We start from the raw sequence: 27,226 nt of genomic DNA, 5'->3' as shown, positions 1-27,226 counted from the left end.
CCAAGTATAGTTTATCTAAGAGTAAAGCAAAGTCTTCCCTTCATGTCTTGTCACAATGTCTCCTAACTTTTCAAAGGAATTCTTGCATGACATAAACATTCTGTATCAGTAGTTAGGAAGTGCTGAAAATTTTATCCAACCGTGCCTACGTTTTGTGGCAGCAATAGTCCTCTTCAAACTTTCAATTGCTAGGAAATTTTGTAGAAAAATCCAGGAACTCAGTCCTTACTAACATAAAAAAAATCCCTTTGTGAGCTCAGTGGTATTTAGCCCAGTGTAAAACAGACCTTGAAGCAAATTAATTAAATAATCAACTGAACCCAAAGGCATTTCTGGTGTGAAGCACAAAACCAGTCTCCCTAAAACTCACACTAAGAATATTTTGTGTTTTGTCATTCTTGTTCAAAAGCAACAACAAAAAAACCCAAGCAACAAAAAACCCCACACAACACAGAAGAAGAAAAAAAACCCACACAACACAGAAAAAGAAAAAATCCAAGCCTCTACCAACTTCCACCTCATTTAAATTTCAAAAAGCAAATGTTATATTGTGCTTCTATTTACTCTTACTTGGATATTGTTCAAATACTTAATTGTTGAAGTCAGAAATATAGATCCTAAGGAAGGGACACCTGCTAAGACAGAAATAGATTAGTTTAATTGTAGATGACTGAAAAGAGAAAAGCACAATCTTTAGACTACAGAAATTCTAGTATTTTTCTAGATAACACAAAGCTGAAGCAGATAAAATCTGAACTGTCTTTTCAGCAATTAAACACCTCTGCTGTTTTAAGAGTGATAGCTTTGGAATTAACATAAAACTACCAGTTTTTGACAAGACATATTTACTACTTAATGTAGCGAAGTTCCACCAGAATCTAAGACAACATTTAAAGATGTAAAACCACTGTGACCTACCCAAAGGTCCACGGGCCCGATTCCATCATGGGGCTGTAGAGTTCACATTTACACACAAACACACACATCAAAAACCTCCTGCCACGGCGTTTCCTGTGTGCTAACAAGCTCCAGCTTCCCTCCTGCTGGAGCTAAATTTGACCATGACTAAGACAGAGTCTTAAAAAAATAAAAAAGAAAGCAATAGACCTCCAAACAATAAACCAAAGAAAACACCAATAGCAAATAGAAACAACACAAAAAAAACCAACCTATACCATATACACAACTGCAGCATAGTGCAGCAAACATTTTAGAAAATCCTTTGGTCTTAAAGCAGTTAATTATCAAATATATGAAATATGCAGCAAACAAGCAGCAGCCCTTCACCCTCTCATCCTACACGCTTCTGAAAATGCACTTTGAGGGCTCCAAGGCACAGGTGACACCAGCTCCCTCTGCTCAGCAGGTGTAGGTGACAGCTAGTGACACCCACGGGGCAGGCCGAGGCTCCACTGCAGCCAAGGGTGCCTGGCCATCAGAACGAGAGCACTCAGCACAGCCTGCATCACGCCAGAAAGGCTTCTCACAAAGTCCTCAGGCTTTGCTGCAAACATTGCAACTCTTGAATATTTTAATTACAGATTTGTCTGAGCTAGACAGGGGCACAGGCAGGCAGAAAGGTAAGAAACGACTCAGGAACAAGGAGATTCAGCAGTCGAGCTCCTGCCTGCAGCGACACGCTCCCATGGCCACACTCCACACTGCCCCGTGTCCTTGTGCCCATGGCTCGTCCTGTGCCACCCTCAGGGTCCCACCCTGCCCCTGTCCTTGTGCCCATGGCTCGTCCTGAGCCCCCCTCAGGATCCCACACTGTCCCTGTTCTTGTGCCCACGGCTCGTCCTGTGCCACCCTCAGGGTCCCACCCTGCCCCTGTCCTTGTGCCCATGGCTCGTCCTGAGCCCCCCTCAGGATCCCACACTGTCCCTGTTCTTGTGCCCACGGCTCGTCCTGTGCCACCCTCAGGGTCCCACCCTGCCCCTGTCCTTGTGCCCATGGCTCGTCCTGAGCCCCCCTCAGGATCCCACACTGTCCCTGTTCTTGTGCCCACGGCTCGTCCTGTGCCACCCTCAGGGTCCCACCCTGCCCCTGTCCTTGTGCCCATGGCTCGTCCTGAGCCCCCCTCAGGATCCCACACTGTCCCTGTTCTTGTGCCCACGGCTCGTCCTGTGCCACCCTCAGGGTCCCACCCTGCCCCTGTCCTTGTGCCCATGGCTCGTCCTGAGCCCCCCTCAGGATCCCACACTGTCCCTGTTCTTGTGCCCACGGCTCGTCCTGTGCCACCCTCAGGGTCCCACCCTGCCCCTGTCCTTGTGCCCATGGCTCGTCCTGAGCCCCCCTCAGGATCCCACACTGTCCCTGTTCTTGTGCCCACGGCTCGTCCTGTGCCACCCTCAGGGTCCCACCCTGCCCCTGTCCTTGTGCCCATGGCTCGTCCTGAGCCCCCCTCAGGATCCCACACTGTCCCTGTTCTTGTGCCCACGGCTCGTCCTGTGCCACCCTCAGGGTCCCACCCTGCCCCTGTCCTTGTGCCCATGGCTCGTCCTGAGCCCCCCTCAGGATCCCACACTGTCCCTGTTCTTGTGCCCACGGCTCGTCCTGTGCCACCCTCAGGGTCCCACCCTGCCCCTGTCCTTGTGCCCATGGCTCGTCCTGAGCCCCCCTCAGGATCCCACACTGTCCCTGTCCTTGTGCCTATGGCTTGTGCCACCCTCAGGATCCCACACTGTCCCTGTCCTTGTGCCTATGGCTTGTGCCACCCCCAGGGTTCCCCACTGTCCCCGTCCTTGTGCCCACGGCTCGTCCTGTGCCACCCTCAGGGTCCCTCCAGCCCTGACAGCTGTGACACCTCTTGTCAGGCGGGCTATGTGCCACTGTCACCTGGCACACCCCCTACATGGGGTCATTCTGACAGAGCTGGGCCACCAGGTGTCTTTTTTTAAAAATAAATTCCACTAACACTTGCATCACTAATCAGGGGGCAATCCTGCTGCAGAGCGAAATGAGACTGCGAACAATTCTACTGCAGGCTGTGGAGTTTTTTCCTTTTTTAAGACCATCCTGTTTCTAAAACATGGAGGAAATCTGTATTTAATTATTTAATGATAATTCACAAGTTCCGACTTGCATCACCATGAATTATGGGCAGCTGATAAAAAAAACACTCTGATATTCAAAATACATATCTGTAACTTTTATATATTTTATACATTGCACATATTTATTATGTGCTTAAGATCACTAGAACTTTAAGCTGCATATAGTTTTCCAATTTCATACACATATAGATACAGCTGAATTCCCTAACACACATGAGGAAGAACTGGATGACTTCAAGACCATCTGCATTCCCAAAATTATTTTGGCCATTTAGATTGCAAAAGTGCCTGATAAATGCTTCATAAAGAGTGCCTCACCAAGTCAGTCACCTCACAAACACTGCAAACCATAACCCCTGCACCTACTGACACAGAGTATTTACAGAAAAAGGTCAGACAGGCATAATTCCGTGAGCCCTGCCACCAACTTCAACAGCATCAAGACTGTGAAGGCAGCTTTTGACTTGACCACAGACATTTAAATTTCACTAAGTAATTTAAAAGTAAATTTCTTTCAGACATTTAAATTTCTGTGGCAGAACTCAGTGCTGCCATCACCGAACATCAATTCTGCAGCCCAGCAAGAACCCCAGGCTGAGGTGCCACACCAGCTATGAGGCTGAGAGCAAACTCTTCTCTGCCAGCACCCAAGGACTTGTCCCGTGGGACACGACACCAGTGAGACACCTCACATCCTCCAAGCTGGCTGCTTTGCACAGCTGGTCACTCCAAAAGCCAGTGGAACTTCTGCTTTCACACCAGCACCCTTATTATAAATGAGTGTTCCAGATCGAGAGGAGAAAATATGTGAAATACTAAACTGGTGACAGCACCTCAGGAAACAAAGCCCTGTGCCAGCAATGCTCCCAGTCACCCAGTGGAGAAACACCTCCCACAGGCACAGCTGCCTGGGCCTTGGCTCCCACACCCTGATGAACATCCCGCAGGCACAGGAGCATCTCCTCCATACTTTACACACCAAGGGCAAGCACTGAAGCTACCACATTGCAAAGCCGAATATTCTAGTAACAAAGTACCTTTACAGATTAAGCCTATGGCTTAGCAGCCCTCCTCCTGGTGAGGGGGGGAGCAAAAACAAAATTCTGGAAACACAGCAAGAGAAACGGGGCTTTTAGAAGCTGAAGTAATTCCACGAACTAGAATGCATGTACTTCAAGAAGCAGGAGTGGCAACGATGGATGCAAAAGGCCTACACAACAATGTATCACCTACACAGCACAAAAATGTGAAATCACTACACTGGATAAGCCTCTGAAGGCTCATGAAGCTGGAAGACAGGGAGGGGGAGCAAGAGGACATTTTAGCTATGAAAGGAGACCAAAAGCACCCTGTTTGACTGAAGCACAAACTGAGTGAAATAAAACCTGTGCTCCAGTTCAGACTGTCCTACACCCCAGTGAGCAGGAGATGGACACCACAGGAGACTCCAGAATATCTGTGGAGAGCCCAAACACAGCACAGAGACCATCCCCTGAGCTCTACAGTTTTATACGTAGATAAATAATCTAGTCAATTAAGCATGCTGAAATACCTCTACAGAACCTCTCAAGTACAATGAATACTAAGGGATTAATTCAGTCATGCTAAACAATGAATTTTAAAAGGAAAGGATAGTAAGAGACAGACATATTAACATTAGACCACACAATAGGTATTCTGCATTAATGAGCAACTGATCCCTTTATTTACTTCCCTTCAGGATAAGATCAGAGAGGTTAAAGCTCCACAAAAACAAACTTATAACAATAAATTTAAAAAAAAGATGCACTTATCAAACTAAAGTTAAACACAAAACCAAATGCAGTGAGGATCACGAGATGTTCCAGAGGTTGCTTCTGGGGTTTCTTCAGCCTGGTGTTACACTAGGCCTTCAATACTCAGAGGTCAGTTTTCTAACAGTGGTGCTTCCTATACACAAACATATTGTTAAGAAATAAGACCTTACACATTTGTTAGGCCATATGCTGCGATTTTTTTTTCCATTGCCACAGCTCTGTGATAAAAAAACTCTCCAACCTCCACATCAAGTCTTGGGAGCTGAAAGCAACAAAAAGATTTGAACTAACCCAGTTTTCTCAGACTTTCCCACACACAAAAGCTAAAGCTGACCTTTATCTATTTTTCTGGAAAACATTGAGATCTAGTTCCTGAGAGAGCCTGAAATACCACTTTTTAGTCGAAACAGCATCCCTACATATAAACCTTAATTTAAAAATAATGGATATAAATTACAATTTACACGTATTTTAGGTGTCATTATAAATAACTAACAGATGAGGCTGATGTTCTTTCATGCACAGGAGTTTGAAAGTGCTAAATAATCTTTCACCTTCAAAGAAAGGTTTAATCTTGATAAGAGGAAGAAGTTCAGCTAAAGAAAAACAAACACCTCTGCAAAGACTGCTCAGCTGCCTTCCAACATATAATTCAGATCACAAAGTTGCCATGGCATCAACTTCAGGACTGTGGTCATACACACAAAATGTCTTTTTTCCTACATGCTCTTATGGGAAGCTGAGCAACTCTGGCCATGAACCAAATATGTTTTGGCTCTAAAGCAGATATAATTCATCACCATTTGGACATTCCAATGGTTAGCTACACTGAGAAAGCAAGGCAACCAGAACTTCAGAGCATCCGCATAAATGAAGCGCTGAATACATTATCCGAGCAGTGGCAAAAAGAAGCAATACTTGTGTTTACCTTGCTCACTGGCACTATTTAATAATATACTACCATTTTTCACTTGAATGGGACTTACACAGCAGATCAGAACAAATGGGAAAAGTTCATTTTTGGCCACTGTATATTAAACAACAGCGGGAGGAAATTTTCTAGGATCCAGGGCATCACACTTATTTCCCTAATTCCCTGGTATTTTCAAGTATCAGGCTATTTTTAAGCAACAGCTATCAAAAATACGAGGTAACATAGGACTTCTGCACATACTGAATAATCCTGCAAAACTCTGAAGTAGGCTGGATGAGTAAAACATTTAAAATACTCTAGACCAGTGAACAAACCTCCTGCCAACTGTTTTTACACCCAGCAGTCACAGAAGCCCAAAGTAAGCCTCCCACATCCTCAGCTGTTAGCTTTCTAAATGCTGCAAAAGCACTGCCTTCGTCAGGAACCGCCATGTGAGGCAGAGCAGGGGGTGCACTGCCACCGGCCCCGCGGGGCTGCAGAGCGGGGCCCACGGGCAGGGAGCACATTCTGCAGCACACCCAGGGGCAGCTAAACCTCCCTGATCCCCGGGGTCCAACCTCACACTAAGATGTCTCCAGCCACGTTCTACTTTTGAAAACAGTAAGTCAGGACCCAGTCCCCCATCCAACAAATATGCATTATGAGACTATGGCAAACAAATACTGAGAAATCAGAAAGCTTAAGAAAGTCCGCTTTAAAATACACTGTTACTATACACTACCAGTAACTCACATATTAAAAACTAATCAAGTTATCGTTTTATCATTTAACGCTTGAGATTCCAGCAGGCACACTGATGACCTCTAGGGCAGGCCCTTCTGCTCCAGCCGTCAAAACAAGGTTGCTGCCCACAGACACGCACGTGTTACACCCCACCCCATCCCATCCCATCCCACCCCATCCCACCCCATCCCACCCCCGGCTCTGCCCGCGCACGGCCGACCCCGCAGCCCGGCTCTGCCCGGGCCGTGTGCCTCTTCCCAGCGCCTCTTCCTCGCCTTCTAATACCGAAACCAAGCCCCACCAAGAAACCAAGTTTTGCAGAAAGCAGCTTTTTTTTTTTTTTTTTTCCTTCCCCCCAGATGTTTACTGGTAAAGGCATGAAAACCGCCCCAGTCACCGAAACGCGACAGTGCGGGCCGGGGAGGCGGAAATCCCGGCCGGGCCCCGCCCGGGCAGCGCCTCCCCCGGACCTGACCGGCCCCGGCCACCCCCGAGCCGTGGGCCACCCCGCTGGGCCCGGCCGCGCCCCTCCGCGCCCTGCCCCTGCCCCTGCCCCGGCCCCGGCCCCGGCCCGTGCCTGCCCGACATGCCCGCACACGTTCCTCCGCCAGAAAGTTTCACCGGCGGCTCCGCGCCCGCCGACCCCGCGCACCCCCGGCCCGCCGGGCGCGGGGCGAAGAAGGGAAGGAGAGGAAGAGGCAGGGAGGTCTCACCCAGGGCGGGCCCGGCCCCTCGCCTCGGGCTCCGCGCGCGGCCCAGCCCGGGCTGCTCCGGGCTCCTCCGGGCTGGGCAGGCGCGGCGGCGGGATGAGCTCACGGGAGGGGCGGCGGCAGCGCCCGGCGGAGCGGGGCCGGGCTGAGCGCTGCGTGAGGCGCGGCAGCGCGGTGCCCGCCCGGCCGAGCCGCCCTTCCGCGAGCCGCGGGGCCGCTCCACAGACACCGACCGCAGCGCCCCGCAGAGCCGGGCCCGGGCCCGCGGAGCGTGCGCTGCTCGGAGCGCCCCGCCATCCGTGCGCTCTGCCCGGCTGAGCTCTGCTCTGAGAGCCCGCCGGCACAGCTCGGGGCTGGGAGCTCCTGCCCCGAGCCCCGCACCGGAGAACATCCACTTCCACCAAAGCAGCCTTCCATCAGGAACATGAAAGTAATCGCATCGGAGCTTATAAAAACTGCACACGGCAAAAGACGAGTGGAATACAAATAATATAAATACTATAAGTAATAAAGGCAGGTCTGGAACGGATTGCCCAGAGAGGTTGTGGAGTCTCCCTCCACAGGTGCTTGTATTGAAGAACCGTCTGAACACAATCCTGTGCCATGTGCTCTGGGATGACCCTGAGTGAGCAGGGAGGTTGGACCACATGAGCCACGGTGGTCACTTTCAAACGGACCCATCCTGTGATTCTGTGAAGATCTCAGACTGATCCAAGTTACTTTCTGAACTGGACCATGCAAGGCATTTCAGACAGCCAGATTTGAAATGCCAGGTGTAGGAACAAGGAGTGTGGCCCTGTCCACAACACAGAAAAAGACAAACTGCACCCTGGAAAGGCAGCCCCTTCGAAAGGGTATGGGGCTGCCTTGGCAAAACCACATGACATCAGTGCTGCTGCTCCCAAAGAAGCCAGTGTGTTCTTTACTTGTACAAATGAGGGATCAGCAAGACATGTAGAGGTGGCATTACCTCTGAATACAGCAGTGAACGGCATTCCCGGTCTATCCATCCGTATTTTCCAAGATACCAAAGAATGAGAGACTGCAGAAGAAATCCACGAAACTGATCTGAAGGCTGAAGATGATGGCAGGCAGCAAGACTGTTAAACTATTTAGCTCCTCACAAAGACATCTCAGATGGTAGCTTATGAGAAAAAACCCGAGGTGCTGGTAATTTTACTGTGGGGCACCCATGGTAACCCCAATGAGCTGTACCAAAGCAGCCACCAAAGAGCATTATCTCTGGCTGGGAATGTCACACGTAGATAGATAAATGTCTTAGTGGGGTTAGCACTGAAGTGCCCGGTGGTGTTAACTATGTGAAGTATAACACAGGTTTAGCAGTGCTGATCTGCATGCCATTGTTATGAGCACATCAATCAAAAATGTCAGCAGAAACACTCAGCTGACATGTTTTTCTCTCCCAACCTGAAACTGCTTGCTTCTTCCACCCCAAGTGTCCAATACTGCAGCTATTCCCTGCATAGAGGCCAAAGTGCTTAGCCTTGTTACACACAACCTCTACAATTTCACATAATTAAATACAAAAATGAATCCTCCTCACACCAAAAAGGAAAATGTAGGGACAATCCAAAATACATTTATAAATGTATAAAGGATTTGATGTTTTCTGCCATGCAAACTCTGATTGATTTTCATATGTAATTCATTATGACAAAACAAATCTGAATTTAACTGCAGAATTACAGTGCCAGAGAATTCTAGAACATTTTCTACCCTATGCAAGCATTTCACAAGATGTCTTCCAATGTGTCTGTAAGGAGCACAAAGACAATCCATGTATGTGTTCAGAAAGAAGTGGCAGGCTGATACACAAGCAGCACATTCTCTGCAGAACATTGGCCATAACTGCCTTGTTTGGTGTCAGAAGAGCAGAGGAACCGGAGACAAAGCCCTCAGGCTGATGAGCAACAGCAATTAGTGACATTATTCTTCTTTCACTGTCACTTCAGCAACTTGGTAGCTGAAGATTGGATCCAAAACAAGGGGAGGATGCTGTATGCACCTCAGCCAGCAGCATAGTGTCTTTTCTCCAGTGGAGAACCCTCTCAATCACATTCTCTTCCCTGCATTTGGCCAGTGTGATGAGGCCTATATCTGGAAATAAAGGAATTTTCCTTCTAAGAGGAAATACCAAAAGTTTGGGCAGCATTTTATCATTTTGTCTTTGTCTCTGAAATCTGAGAAAAGAAACTGAGCTCTGACTCCACTGTTGTGGGATCTATTCCTCAGCAGGTCCAGCGCTGGCACTCTCTTCCTCTAGATATGTACCCAGAAGTTTTGAAATAGTGTTTACAGTCAATTGGATTGAGGTCCTGCTGCTTCACAGGAAAGCTCACCATGGATCCTAGTGCTTCCCAATTTGTCTCAGTAGAGCAATGCTTTTGATATCAGGAACGTAAAGGTTTTTGCTTTCATCAGTAGTTTGGGAAGTTTTTTTCATCTTCCTTCTGGGAAGTTTTTAGCTCACAGCTGTTCTACTTTAACTGTTCTGCTCTCTGCTCCTTCCATTCATTTGTTCAGATGATCCATTCCTAGCCACTGAAATTCTTCACCTCTTCCTTCTTCCTTCTCTCAAAGGTTATGGCTCTCCTCAGTCTCGTACTTATCACGCAAGCTTCTAATAGCTTTTTTTTTTTTTTAGGAAAAAAGGAATCAGATCACAGTGAAATATAATGGCAGCAGTGTTCATTGTATTAACATATATGCTGGGGGCTAGAGAAATTAGAAATCAGACTTTCTCCCTTTCTCAGCTCAGCTTCAGTGTTGTTTATGTTAGTTCATGCTTCTCATCTTAACCTACTATTCCAATTCTTGGTTTTGGAAGGTGCTTTCAAGGAAGGTAATTCATAAATTTTAGAGGCTTCCATTCAATGTACATGCTTTTATCCCAGCAGATTCATTCTCATGCAACATAATAATTTGGTATTAATCCTCAATTTACTGATTTTAAGCTAGTAGATTGTAATGATTTTAAACCCACCTGGAAATGAAACACCATGCAGCTGCTCCCTCAACCCACTTTCTTCACCCCTACCCCAGTGGAATGTGAAGGAGAATCAAAGTAAAACTTGTATGTTGAGATAATACCGGTTTAATAATTGAAAATAAAGTAATATACAGTAATATGGTAAATAATAAAAAGGGAAAAAACAGGTGATGCACAATGGAATTGCTCACCATTGGCTGAATGATGCCAGTCCCCCTGCTTCCCAAATCTAGGTAGGCCCTTCTGGGTACCTCCCCCAGTTCACAGACTGGGGATGAAATTCTATGGTATGGAATATCCCTTTGGTCAGCTTCAGTCACCTGTGCCAGCTATGCTCCCTCCCAGTTTCCTTTGTGAACCTCCTCACTGGCAGAGCATGAGACAAGGGGGAAAAAAAGCCCTATTTGTGAGCTGTAAGCTTATTAGAACAGTATATGCACTTCAACCAGCAGAAGCATGCAGTGTAGCCACTTCTGCCAGCCAAATTCCTGAATTCCTTAAGTTTTAGGGCATTCTGCCACCTTCCTGTCACCCCCTTTATTATCCTTTTTATTCATTACAATTCAAGGCACCAAAACCAATGTTAGAACCAGCAGCTAGAACTTTTAATTGGAAGGCTCCTTGTGATGTATTTACAAGCACATAAAGAACATTTACATTTACATTTTTTACTGTCTACAGAAACCTCAACAGACTTTACTGGAGAAGAGTTCAAATGCACCAGAGACGAGCAACACCCACGTCACCTTTGGCTGGCACCTGTGAACAGCTTCAGCAAAATCAGTCTAAATTTGTCTTTTTGACTCCTTTTACTTTTTAAGGCTGAGCTCCACAGAATAAACCAAATTAAAAGCTTTCAATTTCAGCTGTTTTTAAAAATAGATAACCTTACTTTTCATTATTTAATATTTCTTGATTATAACATATAAAAAACAAGTATCTCAGGCTTACATAGCTTAAAGGTAGCTCAGTTTGCTCCAGCTCTCTCTTTAACTTTGAAAAAACATACTGAATGTGAAAAATTTAAACTAGAAGGAGTTTAAGAAAGTTATGATCAATGAAAGTAGAAGGTTGAATTTACATTTTAATATCAATCTTCATTTTAGTGACTGTTCTATTTCAGTATATGGTAACTGCATATTTTGCAACTAAAATGATACCTATTATATAAAACATTTTTATCATAACTTAAGAAAAGTCTTAATAATTCCTTTACATAACTATCTGAATTGCTCTACAGAAGTCAGGCCCAAATATAAAAGAAATGCACTGTGTATAGAGAGGGGTTCAGAAACTTCATCCCTCAATACGTAACTGTTGACTGTGGGATGCTATATCCAACTTTCTAATGTTGCCTGGTTCATGGAGCAATGAATTTGTTATGAAGTGACCATATTCAGAAACATACTATGTAAGCATCTACAAACTGAGAAAATCTTACTGTATGTACCCAACACCAACACAGTCTGCACTCTTTCCTGTTCCTTGTGCTGCCTCACCTGTACCTGACTCCAGCTGGGAACCCAGAGACTGGAGGAAGGGTGGGGAGTCTGATACCACTTTTTGTTACCATGGAATTATGCCCTTTGTATCTTCACAGCTTCTAGGTAGTCATGTCCCCCATGAAATACCAAATGAGGCTTTTATAAACTTATCTATTCTTTTTCTTTGAAACTTTTCCAGCAGATTAAAATGTACCTCCTTGACAGAAAACAGCAGTGTTTCTGAGGGCAGCACAGCTGGCAGAACTGGAACAAGCTGTAGGCATACAGCAACCTCTTGTGGCAAATCCAGTACACATGTAATAATTAATAACCTTTGAAACTGCATAAGCTTCTCTTGATATGAGTTATAAACCTCTATAAAATTGCTTTAACAAACAACTGGAGAGTTGGAGAGTGCCTGTTAGCTGAACACTCAACAATGCTCAGACTTCAGAGCTTCTTCAATTCTGGAATGAATTAAACATTGGTAGCCCATTATAAATGAAGTGTCAGACTGAAATTTCTGTAAATAATATAATCTAGAAGTTTTTCATTAAAATTGAGCAAGAGTGGCATAATGGCAATGAGTAGAATCTGTGGCCATGTATGACAAGAACCATAAACATACTATAGAAGTACACATTCCTCCAGCCACCTGACCAGCTGGCTGTCCTGTGCAGGCTGAGGAGGAAAGGGCAGCGAGAAGGTGCAAGGAGGGAAGAGGAGGAATGACAACATGTGAAAACAAGGGTATTCAACAACAGCAAGATTTTCCAAACCAAGAGGTGCCTTCCTGGGAACATGGTGTGGGAATTGCACACAACAGGAACAATATAAGTATGGCAGATGACTCTGATTAGACCACTGAATTTGGGTTTTGGGTTTTTTTTTTTACATTGTAGAAATAAAGTCTTCTATCCTGGAATTAAAGGTGAACTCAGGAAATTATTTGGCTTATGTATGCACCACTTACCAGGACTTTTGGGGCTGCTATGGCAGGCAGAGGTTACTGTGCTTGAAATGATTTGCAGATTTATGCATACCACTTAGAGAGGAACAGGCTGAACAAGTACATCCTGGAACACACAAAGGCTTTAAACAGCAGCTAATATTTGTTTATTAAAATTAAGTCTTGTGCTATAGTTCTCTTTTATTGCAACTTCCTAGTCTCGCCATGTGTAATTTCTTTGCCATTTCATCTGCTGCAGTTTCACACAAAAGCCAGGAGTCCCTTTGTCTCAATTAGGGCCTTGGTCTGTGCACTGAACAGCATATCCTGTGCCTCCTGCTAGACCAGTGACAGGCTGCACAGTTCTGAATTCCCAAGCAGCTCTGCCCAGCACCACCCAACCTAGGAGCAACAAGTGCTTAAGGGCAGAGACTCTGCCTTGCCCCAGAGGAAACTCCTCCCTGCAGAGAAGTCCAACAGATCATGTGTGTCTCAGGCCATCAAACAGCACATGTGACATTACCAAGCTGACAAAGACATTGAACCAACCAATGTGTACTGAAATCTCTTTTCACAGCTTTCATTGTCCCTTGGCTTTCCATCTCTGTAAGGTGTTTTGAGGGCTACAGCTAACAACAACTGCATATTAATCAACATTGTGTCTTCCAATATGGTGAAATGAAGATCAGGAGCAGAAATACTTTCCTGAAATCATGTCCTTCTCACTGAATACCTGCACTGTTTGAAATAGTCCATGAAAAGCCTGAAAACAGTCTTCCTGCAAGGGTTTGATTTTTCTAGCAAACCTAATGTATTTGTTCTTTGTGCTGAATTTGGTGGCAATTGATATTTAAATAATGAAAGCTAATTATTATGGCTTGAACTAAATAAAACAAACTCCCTGCAACAGAAGGCACAGCACCCTCATCACAGTATCATCAATGATGGTGCAAATACAAACTGGACACCACCTGACCAAGCAGGACATGGAACAGAACACTTGCCAGGATTTCCTGCTCTGCAAGATTCATCTTACAGCAGGAGAGGAGATTGCACCTGCTCTACATTTAGCAAGGCCATGAAACAAAGTTTATCAAACTAGACCGCCTAGGTTCTTGTCTGGACCTGTTTTTACATGTGAAAGTTTCACCCAGGTAGCACCTGCAAGATGCTTTCCATTGCAGCCTGCTCTCTGGCAGGCCACTGGGCGCTGCAGAGCACCCTGCAGCAGCGTTCTGCATACACGGGAGCCCGGTACAGCTGCAGGGCACACCTGGGTTTGTTGGGCTGGGCAGACTGATGCAGCTCAGACACTTGGGCTGCACAACTCCTGTCTGCCCACAGACATGGTCTTGCCAGAAACTCGAGTTACTGAATGTACTTAGTTCATCTCTGTGGGACTGCGCTTGCCAAGTGTGCACAGCACAGAGTAGCGCCTAGGGCTTTTTAACAGAACGGTTCCATCCTTAGCAATCCCTGTATGACTGCCTGATTTATGCCACAAAAGGGATTTACTACAGCTCCCTTCTACACCAAGCACATCCCTCCTCCCCGAATGTACTGCTTTAAACAGTTAAGTAATGTTCAGCTTCATACAAAGTGATGTTCATAAAGGCCTGAAGAATCAGATCCTACAACTTTTCCCTAGTTAAGGATTTCCTTCAGAAACAAGAAACAAAGATTAGAATTCTAAAGATTTTACAAATATTCTTTGTATAGGGAGCGTGTATTGCCCACCGAGACATTAGAGTGCGCTGTGCTAATTTTGGCTTTGAGAGCATGGATAGTCATTTCACACATGGACAGCTTCGACTCCAGTCCTGTTTGTTCACTGACATTCATAACAACATTCACTGCCATAGAGCCAGCCTGGGGAACAGAAGTGTGCTGTAAACAATACAAAAGCAGACTGGTTTCCAAATCCCATAGCTACAACTTCAACACCAATAAAGTATATTGCTGCTGTTGTCCAGGATAACACTGATAGTATTTCACAAGGGCTATCAGTCAGTTATGGAATCAGAGATAAGTAACAGTTGTCTTCAAAGGAGAAGAAGTATTTTAATTTTTTTTATTTATTCAAGGTGTAAGCAAATTATTTATTGCATATGCTACTAATCACCACCTCCTGTGATCATAATTTAATCTTTAATCAACACAAGGGTATTTACATTTGATGGAAGGATGAAAAGATGCAGATATTAGTGTTAAATGGCAACACTAACTCTGGGTAACCTTCCCAGGATCCCTTGAATTTAGAAGGAGTGTCTCATCTATTTGCAATAGCTTTCCACTGCAGTCATGTGAAAAGTGCACTTTAAAAGAATCCTCATTGACAGTATAACCATTTTTTGAGTACCACCTTGCACATTAAGCATGAATTTAAGTATACAATTTTAGTGTACAATTTCACTAGTCTGGTTATGCATGGAGCTGAAGCATATTTAGAACATGGGTAGGATTAGGATAGATATAGTTGGGTTCCTCTCTTGGAAAGAAAAAATTCAGATATGGTGCAAAATGATCAATGGATCTACACGTGGGAAAGCCACTCAGATTTCAATGTTTCATAGTACAAAAGAATCAAGGGCAAAAAACTCAAAATTTTGTGCCACCAAAAGGTGGGATTCTTGGTATAATGTTATCCTAGTTAAACCTGTTTTTGTTATGACCTTGGGACCACCATAATGTGGGACTAACATTTAAACTCAAGGTAGATATTACTAAAACCAAAACAATTACATCTGCCCCAGTCAAAAAGGATGAGAAAATTCAATCCCCACAAATTTTAGAAATTAGACTATGTGATCAAAAATGCAGATCAGCAACAAATGTTGTTTAACCCATCTTGGTTTCTTAAACAAATAGAACTAGTAATGCAGATATTTCTACACTTAAACCAATGTGGTCACCATCCTTAAGTGCTTCCCATGCAAGACAATTAGCTTGGCTACATTGGCAAAACCCCACAAGGAATAAGAAGAATTTTGACTGGAACCACAGGGACTTGGGAGTTTTGAATTGTACAGATGCTGAAGTACTTATAAATAACCTGAGCCACAACCACAAGTGATTTAAGCAAATTGCAACACCCTCTGTGGTCTTCTCTACCAGCATTAGAAACTAATCAATGGCTCTTACCTGACACATTGCCTCAGTGGGAAAGAATCAATGAGCGAGCTCATAGCTGATCCCAGAGGCACGTGGCACAAACCAAGATGAAGGTTCTTTTTCTCTTAGCTATGTCTGAGCTCAGCTGTGGATACAATCAACAGCAGCAGTAGCAATTTTAAGAGAAGGTGAAGAAACGTGGCACAAACCAAGATGAAGGTTCTTTTTCTCTTAGCTATGTCTGAAGTGGGCATCTTCACCCACTGAACTTCAAAAAGTAATTTGGAAAAATGACTGAATTTGCAAAGGAATTCCAGCCTTGGTGGCATTTAGTCAGTTATAATACCATCAACAGCACAGTCCTGGCACTAATCCATATAGGAGCCTCGGTGTCCATCACTCAGCCACTGCTCTAGGCCTGAATCATAACCAAACCCTGCCCCGGAGCACAGGACATGTGCCCATGGGGAATGGCAAACCATTAGTGTTAGCACATGCACTATATGGGAACAGGGACTCACTTGTGCACTAACACCAGAGCCCTGACATTTGTCTGGATCCAGAATAGTGTTTGTCATTTTGAAAGCCATCCTGATGAAGCTCATGAACCTGTAATTTTATATACTGGAAAATGATGTGCTTATATGAGAACAATTTGTGGCTTCATATTTGTAGATAACCTTGTTGTAGATACAGATCATTACTCTAATGTTTGTGTTCTCAATTTCACCAAAATCAATGGGTGGGATTTCAATTATTCAGCTCCTGTCACATTATATCAGCTATTGCAGTATAATTATATGCTGATTCAAGATCTGCTGCCCATCCCTGTTGGGATAAATCTCATTTGAGTACGAAAATTATTACAGCAGGATGATCTGCAATAACTGCTGAAACAAGCTCAGAAGAATGGGTAAAATACTTTGATTACTGTCCATCGTGATGTGGAAAGCACACAAGGGTTGGAACAAGTGAAATGAGACAGAGCACAGGGGTGGGAGGACACTTTCTTCAGATGGTCACTAACCATCACTACAGGGAGTTTAAACGAGATGTTTTACCTTGTTGTTTTCCTAACACTCACCCTATTATGCTTTGTCTTAATTGTAGCACTATGTATTTGCATTTGGGAAATCATGAAGCAATTGATTTACCTGTCACCCCGTGATTCCTTTCAGGAAAATATGTGGCAGTTCTAAAGTGAGACTTATAATACGTATAAGAAGTATCATAAGTATGGAAGTGGGGAGCTGATGAATAACAGGAACAAAGTTCCCAATAATAAGACAGAGAACAAAGCAGTTAAGCAATGGGAGCAACAGCCACAGGAATGGTGAAAACAGAAAACTGATGTCCTAGGTCCTTGAAGGGGAGGGAATAAAAAGATCACACCCTTCTTATTCAGGGCCTTATGTGACGGGCCAACAAACCCCCTGACTGACTGCTTCTGTGGTGAGAACTTGCCCTTGCCATGAAATTTCCTCATTAGATTATAATTATAATAGTAAAAGCCACATCCCTAGTTCAGCCCCCTCTGCCTACCAAGAGCCCACTCCTCACTCAGCACATTCCATGACTTCTTGGGCACTATACCTTGAGACTGAAACAGAGAGAAGCTAAGAGCAGCTTAACCATGGAGTGAAGTAAGATCTGCCTGGCCTGAGACCGTAATCTATAGGTGTGCCTGCCTTCGTCTGTCTCCATGCTTGCTCTGACAATTCACCACCCAGGACCCCTTTCTGCACACAACTGTAAACAAATCAAAAACCTCCACTCTGTGTGGGGATCAATTTCTTGCACACCAAAAGGGTGAAAGAATCAGTTTTGGGATAATACTCTTCTGCAATCACTATTTAAAAAAAAAAAAAAATTAAAAAAAGTCTATTAAATTCTGAGTCCGTGGAGCTCCATAACCAACTCCCAGCAGCAGGACAGTGTTATCCCCTGGCTCCCTCTATTGTCCCTGCTGTCACTGCAAGCAGGTCATGGCTCAAGGACATGGCCTGGATTGGGATTTACACTTGTTCCTCACCATTTTTAAGCTTGACCCTTCATACTACTGCCAGGCAGTGCTAAGTCTCATACCCCATTCTACCAAGTCCAAACTCCAGGCACAGCATTCTCTGCACCTTGGCTCCTCCCTGCTACCTGCCCTCCTACGCCAAGGGTTCAGCTCCAAGTCAGGTACTTCCTTCATTTATCCACCCCAGCCCCAAATAGGTTCAAACAGACTGTTTCCACTCAGTTCTTCCTGCTTGCTGGATCTCTGCAGAGGAGCTGGGTTTTCTTACAGAAAGAAATGCACGCAAAAAATACTTCTTTCATTGCAGAGAAATCCTTCAGAGGACTTTGCGAATTACGTATCGTGCAGTAAGCCTCAGGCCTGCATTCAGCATGGGAAAGCTCAGGCTCAATTGAAAGAAGCCCCATGTCTTTCAGTCATGCTTTCTTAGAGTCAAGTTCACATCAGCTTTGCTACCATTAAACTAAAAAAACCCCAAAACGATAGGGCTGACAGTTCCCATTCCTTCACTCAAAACTCACACAGTAAGTGAAACTTAAGACTTTTTGGCATTGAGTAATTACTACATATCAGTAACACCAGGTTAGACAGAAGCCATGATATTGTAATAAATCCTGAGTACATTTAGCAACTCTTCTTATATTTTATTGTCAGTAACACAAACACAGCAAGATACAAGGCACACAGCTTTTGAGCACTTCACCAGTGTGCTAACTGCTATATAGAATAGAAACTCACTTTTAAGTAAATATAAATATTTTCATGATTATCTTAACATTTCCGTGGCTGTTGAATAATGTAAATTCTTTTAGGCAGTATGAACTTCTCCAAGGTAGGTTGTGGCTTTTGGTGAGCCACTTGTAATGTTGCTGCATGGATTTTGTGGCTCATCTGTAACATTAAAGGGGGGAGAAAAAAGTTGTGATAGAATATAGATTTTCAGCTATTCTGTTTCTAAATTTTGTTCTATTAAAGTAGTTTAAAAGGAGCAGTAAAACCTAAACCCACAAAAAGTTCAAGTGATCAATAGACAGAACTCATGGTAACTTGGTATATTTAGTTACAATTTCTGTTTTCAAAGCGATATTAGTCTGACTACCTTTACGGAATTTTTGCTTTTTTTTTCTTCCCTTGTTTAGCAGCTCATAGAATGAGCTTCCAAGATAAGGAAAACACAGCAAATAATCAGTATGCCAGAGTTAACAGTAAGTTGGATCAAATTCTTATTTTCTCATGTTCAAAATCATCATTATTACAGTAGCTAACTATCATATTCTAAAGTAGCAAGGAAGCTTCATATACAAGATTCTAGAAACAATGGGTCAGAACAGAGGAGATGAGGACAGGTGGAAGAGAAAGAGGATGAGTTGTATCTGTTCTCCATTAAAAACTCTAAACAAAAATTCATGATTTACAGGCTAAATCTATAAACACAAGTGTTGATACAAGGCTTGTGTTGAAATTATGCAACTGAAGTTTCACTGAGCTCTAGGGATGAGGAACTCTTGTATGCTTCGGAGTCTGAAGACTGCAAGTGTGTAACAAAGAGATGACCACTGTCAGATCTTCAGGTTACCATGCAAACCAAAGAGCTGCTTGCAAAATCAGCTCTTCGAAAGGGCAGGTGTAAGTCTGCACCAACACCCTAATAAGACACAGGACAGGAGCTGTAAGCATGTGATAAACAGAAGGGTCCATTAGCAGCTGTGGGATACAAGATTTTACAGGAACCCATAGTATTCCTAAGGGAGAAGTCAAAAAGTGCTCGACTGAGTGACGTGAGGCCTCAGATGAAACAAGAAGATATGGGGCAGCAGTAGGACATACTGTGCCTGCTGTGTCGGGGATCATTCACAGAGCAGGACACTGGATCACCACCCTGGTGGCCCCTGCACCTGCCAGGGTGCAGCTCTGTATTTTTGCTGGACCCTTATAGAAGTCAGAGTGATTTCCACAGTGGGATAAAGCACTGAACACAAGGTTTTGCTCTGCTCTGTAATCCCAGCTTGGCCAGACACTTAGATGCCACTGGTGATTCTTCCCCATACTTCACTAAAGCTAATGCACCTCGCCACTCTACAAGCAGGACACACCTCGTGCCTGGCTGCGCTTCTCTGCACAGCTGTGTGTAGGAATGCGCCCCCTAATGACAGAGTGGCAAAAACTAACCTTTGTCCCCCAAAAAAGGAAAGAAGCCCAGAAGCTTCTCTCAACTGTTAGGTGGAAAGCCACCTCCTAGGGCCTCAGGGACTTCACCAAACACCAGAGAACACCTAATTGGATAGAAGCCAAAAAGTCCCGCCTGATCAATCAAGTAGAAAAGAACAGAACAAAGGAGAAGAGGGGCTTTTGTGTGAAGTGTTTCTACCAGGGGCAGACCTCTGTACCTGGCTCGAGTTTTTCTGTTTGTTATTTTGCCTTTATTAAACCTTTTTGTTTCTAACACCACAGCAGAAGCCATCCTGCTTATTTTATGCCCCCAAAGTGTAGCTGAGCTATCCTTGGGTGTATTAAGTGTTTTTCTAGGGCTTATGAGAACTGGCTCTAGGACAAACAACTTAATAGGTGTGCACAACTACCCAGGGCATGTTGCAGTAACTAGGAGTGGAATCAGAGTAAGGAGAGAAGGCCAGGTACTTTTTAGCCATCTAGCAGCTCAGCCACACAACCACTACAGAAATAGGTTATTCCAAGAGCGTTTAGTAGCAGATGAAACACCCGCAACTGCCAGACACCAGTTTAAGGAAATTTCACTTTTTAACATTTTTTCATGTTTAGATTTATAAAGAAACCCTGACTTTTTCTTTCACACTTACTTTGTTCAGTGCTTCTGCTACCAAGACACCCATGTTCTGAGGTTTTGCAAAACTGACAACAGCACTGTAAAGCAGAAGAAAAAAGTATTTAGCATTTCCATCTCACAGAAACATATGAGCATCTGTCACTTTCATTTTCCAGACTTAATACAAAACATTTTGCAATATAAATTTAGGATTTGGAGCTAAATCTTTTCATCATGTTAAAAACTATGTAATATCAAAAAAGGCATGCTGTTTCAGAATGGAACAACAGAGAATCTATGACAGGCTGTTTTATTCAGATATACAAGAAACTGTATATGAAATACCCTTGAATATCTCAAAAAGGAATTTTTTTTGTACACCATGAAATAACTTCTCAGAAGCTGAGCAGTTATATCCTGATCTACAAAACATTTTCTTGATTCCAATCTAGACCCATGAAAAAAATTCACCCTCTGCTTTTGGAGAGTGTTTCCTTTCACAGCAACTATTTGTCAAGCAAGAACTTTTTTCTCACAAGATTATCCTATTAACTTTTCCACATTCCAATGAATAACACCATGTTACCAATATTCCACAAATAAACAAATCTGTGGACATGAAATAATTGGCTTCAGCAGCAGGAAGAACTTCAGATGGCACATTTTCTGATGATACCATTATATCCACTGACATATCTGTAGCTTAAAATGGAGTAGGGAATAATCATTATGAACCCCAAATACCATAAATGTGAACTCTTGAAAAAGCAGATATTGTTTTAGTTAAGTTAATGGTTCTGTGGATTAGGCAAGATATTCCCTACTGACAGTTCAATTTAGCAATTGACAGTTTGCTACACTGACAAATATGTTATTTAAGATCTGTTTATACCATTAGGTAACTATGACTATGGAGAAGACAGCTGCAAAATTACACCCAGACAATTAGCAACAAGTGAAAATAAAAAGCTTCTAATCCCAGAAGAAAACAAAAAAAAATTCAGAAACATCACAAGTCATTCAGATTTTACTGTCATGTCCCTATACTGGTTAACCTAACCATTTGTTAAGTGACATTTAAGAGAAGTGTAGGTATTTAGGAAAAATGTTCAGTCTTTGAAAAAACTGCAAGAAAATACTTGTTTTAATGACCACATCAACTGGTTGCTGTTACTTTATTCAAAATAGAAGTATGCCTTCATTTTTAGGGCAAAGCAGCTTGGTTAACCTTATGAAGCACCACACAGGAAAAGCCAAATTAGATTTTAGACTGAAATAGGGGGTATAGCCTATACAGGAGATAAGACTCTTCCTTGGGGGTAGCTGATGTGGGTTTAATTTCCTTCAGAATAGGGGCAGCCTAAAGTTTATTCCTACTTCACTGGAAATTATGTGAGCATTCCTTTATTATTATTCCTTTATACACAGGTATGTAATACATTGTTTTAATTTCTGTTCCATAAAACATGACAATAGAGATGAGATTCAGCCTTTGCCTTTCATTGCAAAGCACTATCCTTGGGCTTTGAAGTTGTTGGGTTTTGGGGTTTTTTAAGTCAATATTTATTTCAATATCAGTATTATTTTATCTACAAATTGCACAAGATAATTTAAGAATTAAAACTCTTGTAGAATAAGAGTTTTGTTTGTTTTCAAAGATCATTACCTACGAACTTGAACTACAGGGCAGGGGTGAAGAGGCCCTACATTGTAATACCTTGACTTTTCTTTTCCTGGAAGTTTAGCACTTTTCTCAGCAGGTCCACTTTCTTGCTTTTTAGACACTCTCATACGTCCAGCTTTAACTGCAAGAAGAAAGTGAAATGTAAGTAAAAACACCTACAGAACTACATACCACATTACATACACAAGAAGAGAACACTTTCACCCTGGATAACCATTAACCAGGAATCTTCTTTCAGTATTAACTCCATGCTTTACTTGTACAGACACATACACAGGAGTAGCCAAAGAGATGCAGCAAAGGCTTCAAAATTCTGTGTCACAGTAGACTCAAATCAACTTCCCAATACCACAAATCAAGAAATTAGAGTGGTTTCAGGCACCACTAACTCTATTAAACCTTAACACCTAACTACGTTAGTATGCATTCTTCCCCAGAAACTGTTACATCTCTGATTTGTACTTTAAAAACAAAAAAAGAAAACCAAACCACCATCTGAACACTTTCAGGTTTTTGAACAGTGTGACTAACAGCAAGCAATAAGGGTTTCATGATCAGTTCAGGATATTCCAGAATATATTTAATAATGCAGATAAGAACCAGATGTATACTTATCTTGTACTTGTGTTCCAACATTTTTAATTATATTTTATTAACATATCTGCCAATCACAAAACCAATTAGTGCTAATTAAGCTACAGGCGACCTAACAACAACAATTTAAGTTCTGAGGTATGTCTGAAAATTGAATTCTGAACAAAGAAAACAAAGTTATGTAAAACATTCTCTTGAAAGAAATACTTTCTCCCTCTTCAGGAGAGCATTTTAAGTTTTAACAGTGCAAGAAAGAACAACCTCAGTGTTCTTTTCTCATCCTATTGAGCAAGTTGCTTCACCTCTCAGCAAGACTCCTATTCTGATTGTGAAAAATAGAGGCTAGAGTTTTAATTTGAGGGAGGAATAGGGGAAGGTTTCCAGAATTTCTAGAATTACTCAACCAGCTAGCATGAAAAATGCATTTGTATCCCTCTGTAACTAATGCCCATTTTCTACCAAATTTGACTCCTGACCTTGTATTTCCTGGTTGCAGGTTTAATTTTAGAAACAAAAATTCTCCCTCACTCATGTCCAAAGCAGCACTATAAGATCAGAGTTATGCTATAGCTAGATTTGGCTTTTCTTCTCTTTTTAAAATGACGTACATACAGTTAATTATACAGCTGCATAAGCAGCAAATTCTTTGCCCAGCCATCTTACAGCTGCAAACACACTGGAGACCTAGACTGAACCCAGTCCTTCTGGCAGCCTAACTGCAAAATTAAAAGTATCTGAAATGGAAGTTTCAACCATTTGTTTCCAAGTATCTACCAGTAAAGAGAATTGAGACTCTAAATACCCTCAGCTCACAAGGTGTGAAAGTTTTGTCTTTGGGGCATCTTCAAACTAGAATGACAAAGCATGTAAAAAAACCCCAAACTAAACTAAAAATCCACAAACCAAATATCAACAACAAACCAGACCATACAAAAAGCCCTGGCATCTTTCATGATCTCAGAGATCTTCTCGACATCATTTATCTTTATATAAGTTCATCCAGAACACCAACACAAGTTAGGTGCTCTCCCAAGATTGACAGGCTCTTGTCTTTTTAGGAACCAGTCAAACCACAAACAGGAAAACCACTAAAATTTTGGAAATAGGTTAAAAAAAAAAAAAAAAAGGTTACTGAACCTAGACCTGCAACTTTTGGTTTGGGACCTTCCCTCACATGCAGGATTGGCAATTTCTAGATACAAGCATTGGTTTTAGTTTTAATTTAGCAGGGCAAGGAGATCCAGACAGAGGTAGGCATTTTAACACTATGAGGCTTTACACAAAGCAGAAGGGGAGCTAGGAGAGGAGGAGACAAATACCCAGCATGGGAAGAGATACTGAAACAGGGACAGTCTGGAATTGTGTCTACTACCAATAGGCCCACAAAACAATGTTATCTAGTGATTAAAAATAACCCGTCTTCCTTTCCACCTCTGCACTGACTTGAAACTAGCCACGAGGAACAGCTGTTCCACCTGTTTACACACATCCATGGTGGGGGAAGAGTTAAACATAGATGCATCTGGGATGCACCACAAAGCTCTTTTGCAATTTGCTTTCCAAAGCAATAGAGAGGTATGTAAAACTTTTAATACAGAGTTCAATTTTTTATTTTCATAAGGGACCTGTTAGCCATGTAATCTAACAGTTAAGTGACAAAATCTTTACTAATTTCCATTTTTAAAACACCATGTATTTTTAAAATAAAACAAGAAAGTAAGGAGGCACACTCCCTTTTATGCTCCCCTCTCAAAAAAACCCCAACCAACAACAACAACAAAACAAAAAACCCAAACAACAAAACAACATAAAAACAAACCCAAGTGAAAACAAAGACAGCTTGGCTGAATACTAGTCAGAATAAACCACTTACTCTGCTACCTCCACCCCTCGGCCAAGCTGGTCCCCACTGCAGTCACTCATAAGCTTCACCAACACTTACTTGGAGACTTGCAAATCTACAAGTTGCAGTATACTATGCAAGTACCTGCTCCAAGGTACTTTAAACAACTGCAGTTGTTTAAATGCCCTTTCAGGTACAGCTCAACTGTCCCTGCCACGCACACACAAAAATCCAGGAATGGACTAGAGACAAGATGAAAGAATTATTTACATCCAAAATTCATCTAAAAGTATGCTAAAAAAAAAAAACAAACTCCAAACAAAAAATATTTCCAAGAAAACAAAACCGCTCTAAGGGGTGCAGGGAGACACTCAAGTATGTGCTCCTCAGGCACTAACTGCTCCTCATGAACCGAGGGGAAGTCCCGACTGGTTTAAAGCCTTGTAGTGACAGATCCTCAGGTATCAAAGGCTGAGCCTCCAGTGGCTGTCCTTGCAGTGACTGTCCCCCAGCTCCAGAGGCTGAGCCTGCAGCATCTCTGCGTGTGCCCCAGAACAGGCGGGACACAGCCCACGCACCGGCGTGTTTGAGACAGCTCCGCACAGCTCCTGGCATGGCCCACGAGCTGCTCACACTCTGTGCATTTACCCGCTCCCCTAACAAACACAGGCGCTACTACATCCTCAAAATCCCGGTACTACATACTACATCCTTAGAGCAGCCACACAGGCAGAGCGGCGGCTGGAGCAGCAGGCACGAAGGCTCCCTCACAGAGAGATCGATCTCTGTGAGGCGGGGGAGGTGGGGGGGGCTTGGTGGAGGGGAAGTAAATTCTTCACCTTACTACAGGAGGCGAGGGATACGGCTGTAACATTAAACACATATTGAACACGGACAGCCATTTCTCTCGCTGTCCCCCAATAACGCCCGATCACCGAGCGGCGCCAGACGCACACCCGCCGACCGAGCGCACCCGTGAGGGGGCGGCTGCGGGACCTGCTGGGGAGAGCGGGCCGCGCACCACAGAGCCGCCTCCACCATTCCCGGTCCCACATGGCCGCTCCTCTCCGCGGAGGAGCTGCATCTGTGTGGGACGGTGCGGCGGGAGAGCCCCTCACACCGCGCCCGGAGCGGCCGCGGCCCCTACCTGCGGGAGGGCGGCGGCCCGGCGGGACATTCCTCCTCAGCGCCATGGCAGAACCGGGAGCGCCGGGAACCAAGCGGGGCAGGCCAGGGCAGGACGACGGAACCCCGCAGGAAACCGCGCACCGACCCGAGCGGCAAGTGCCTTCTGCGGTCCGGAGCGGTGGGGCGAGGCGGGGTCGTGAGAGCGCGGAGCGATGTGAGGGGCGGTACGAAGTCGATAGTGAGAGGCGGGAAGCGCTGTGAAGGGAGGTGCGAGGGGTGGAGAGCAGTGTAGAGGGGCGTGAGGGCAGGTGAGAGGCGGGGAGCGGTGTGAGGGACAGCGTGAGGGCGGTGAGAGAGGCGGGGAGCGGTGTGAGGGCGGCGAGAGGTGTGAGGGACGGCGTGAGGGGTAGGGAGCGGCGTGAGGGCAGGTGAGAGAGACAGGGAGCGGGGAGCGGTGTGAGGGACGGCGTGAAGAGTGTTGAGAGACACGGGGAGAGACGTGGGGAGAGGTGTGAGGGGTAGGGAGCGGTGTGAGGGACGGTGAGAGAGGCGGGGAGCGGTGTGAGGGCGGCGAGAGGTGTGAGGGACGGCGTGAGGGGTAGGGAGCGGCGTGAGGGACGGCGTGAGGAGTGTTGAGAGACGCGGGGAGAGACGTGGGGAGAGGTGTGAGGGGTAGGGAGCGGTGTGAGGGCAGGTGACAGGCGGGGATCGGTGTGAGGGGCGGTGAGAGAGGCGGGGATCGGTGTGAGGGCAGGTGACAGGCGGGGAGCGGCGTGAGGGGCGGTGAGAGACGCAGGGAGCGGTATGAGGGGCGGGGACTTTCAAAACGTTGCTAAAGCTTCAAAGAACTTGATTTCGTGAGGTAAATCCTTACCCTCTTCAATCAGTAGCATCTGCTTGAGACAAGTAAAACATTGTCATTCATATGCCCTCTTTTAAAAAATCCATGACCTTAACAAACATTGACGTTTTACACAACATATTAGAAACACAAAAACTGAAAGTAGATGCAGCTAATCTGGAATTATTTACTGCATAAACTCCTCAACATTTTCATTTTCGATATTTAAAATTATTAAAAAAAAAAAAAAAAGAAGAGAAGGAATTGTCTTTTAATGTTTGCCACCTATGTTGTGAATGATACGGTGGATGGAGGAATGTTCATCACAGAAGCTGTCATTTTCTCAAAGCTGTCCGTGGCTGTGACATGCTGTGTTACCGCCCTGGTACCCCGGGTCTCGGGAGGGATGTGGCGGTGCCGGGCAGGAGATGCGTGCCCTTACAGCGCTCCGGGGGATGTGCGTGTGCCTGGGCAGCGGGCTGGAGAGCATGCTGTGCTAAAGCACGTCATCACAAAAATTTGCTCTTTTAGGGATTCCGGAAGCAAAACATGAAAGAA

General features: G+C 44.2%; 3 protein-coding genes across 5 annotated transcripts in view; 1 reads left to right on the top strand and 2 right to left on the bottom strand.

The window, feature by feature from the left end:
* The window catches only part of TANC1 (tetratricopeptide repeat, ankyrin repeat and coiled-coil containing 1), a 61,921-nt gene extending 54,604 nt beyond the window's left edge, over positions 1-7,317 (bottom strand). For all 3 annotated transcript variants that reach the window (XM_041403427.1, XM_041403436.1, XM_041403446.1), the window contains exon 1: positions 7,223-7,317. The gene's annotated coding sequence lies outside the window, so the exon portion shown is untranslated. The remainder of the gene's footprint in view (positions 1-7,222) is intronic.
* Positions 1,683-2,900, top strand: LOC121336406 (vegetative cell wall protein gp1-like). Its single transcript, XM_041405534.1, has one exon. It carries the CDS (start codon positions 1,683-1,685, stop codon positions 2,898-2,900), a length of 1,218 nt encoding a protein of 405 aa, XP_041261468.1.
* An 11,187-nt stretch (positions 7,318-18,504) lies between the features above and the next one.
* DAPL1 (death associated protein like 1) lies at positions 18,505-26,738 on the bottom strand. Its single transcript, XM_041408764.1, has 5 exons — positions 26,702-26,738; positions 25,847-26,082; positions 22,296-22,383; positions 20,613-20,676; positions 18,505-18,687 (listed from the first exon to the last, which is right to left on the bottom strand). Exons 2-5 carry the CDS (start codon positions 25,890-25,892, stop codon positions 18,568-18,570), a joined length of 318 nt encoding a protein of 105 aa, XP_041264698.1. The 5' UTR covers positions 25,893-26,082; positions 26,702-26,738; the 3' UTR covers positions 18,505-18,567.
* Between the last annotated feature and the right edge of the window lie 488 nt (positions 26,739-27,226).

This window comes from Onychostruthus taczanowskii, unplaced genomic scaffold (genome assembly GCF_017590055.1).
Source record: "Onychostruthus taczanowskii isolate IOZ18803 unplaced genomic scaffold, ASM1759005v1 scaffold10, whole genome shotgun sequence".
In the NCBI taxonomy this organism is placed as follows: Eukaryota; Metazoa; Chordata; class Aves; order Passeriformes; family Passeridae; genus Onychostruthus; species Onychostruthus taczanowskii.
The sequence above is the reverse complement of the archived record's forward strand: the minus strand, read 5'-3'. Positions and strand labels throughout refer to the sequence as shown.

Excerpts from the sequence above, each read along its gene's own strand:
- LOC121336406 (XM_041405534.1), top strand. The coding sequence starts at position 1,683 with ATGGCTCGTCCTGTGCCACCCTCAGGGTCCCACCCTGCCCCTGTCCTT.
- DAPL1 (XM_041408764.1), bottom strand. The coding sequence starts at position 25,892 with ATGGCGCTGAGGAGGAATGTCCCGCCGGGCCGCCGCCCTCCCGCAG. Across the intron at positions 22,384-25,846 it reads GGGCCGCCGCCCTCCCGCAG|TTAAAGCTGGACGTATGAGA; the intron begins GTAGGGGCCGCG and ends TTCTTCTTGCAG. Across the intron at positions 18,688-20,612 it reads TAGCAGAAGCACTGAACAAA|ATGAGCCACAAAATCCATGC; the intron begins GTAAGTGTGAAA and ends TTAATGTTACAG.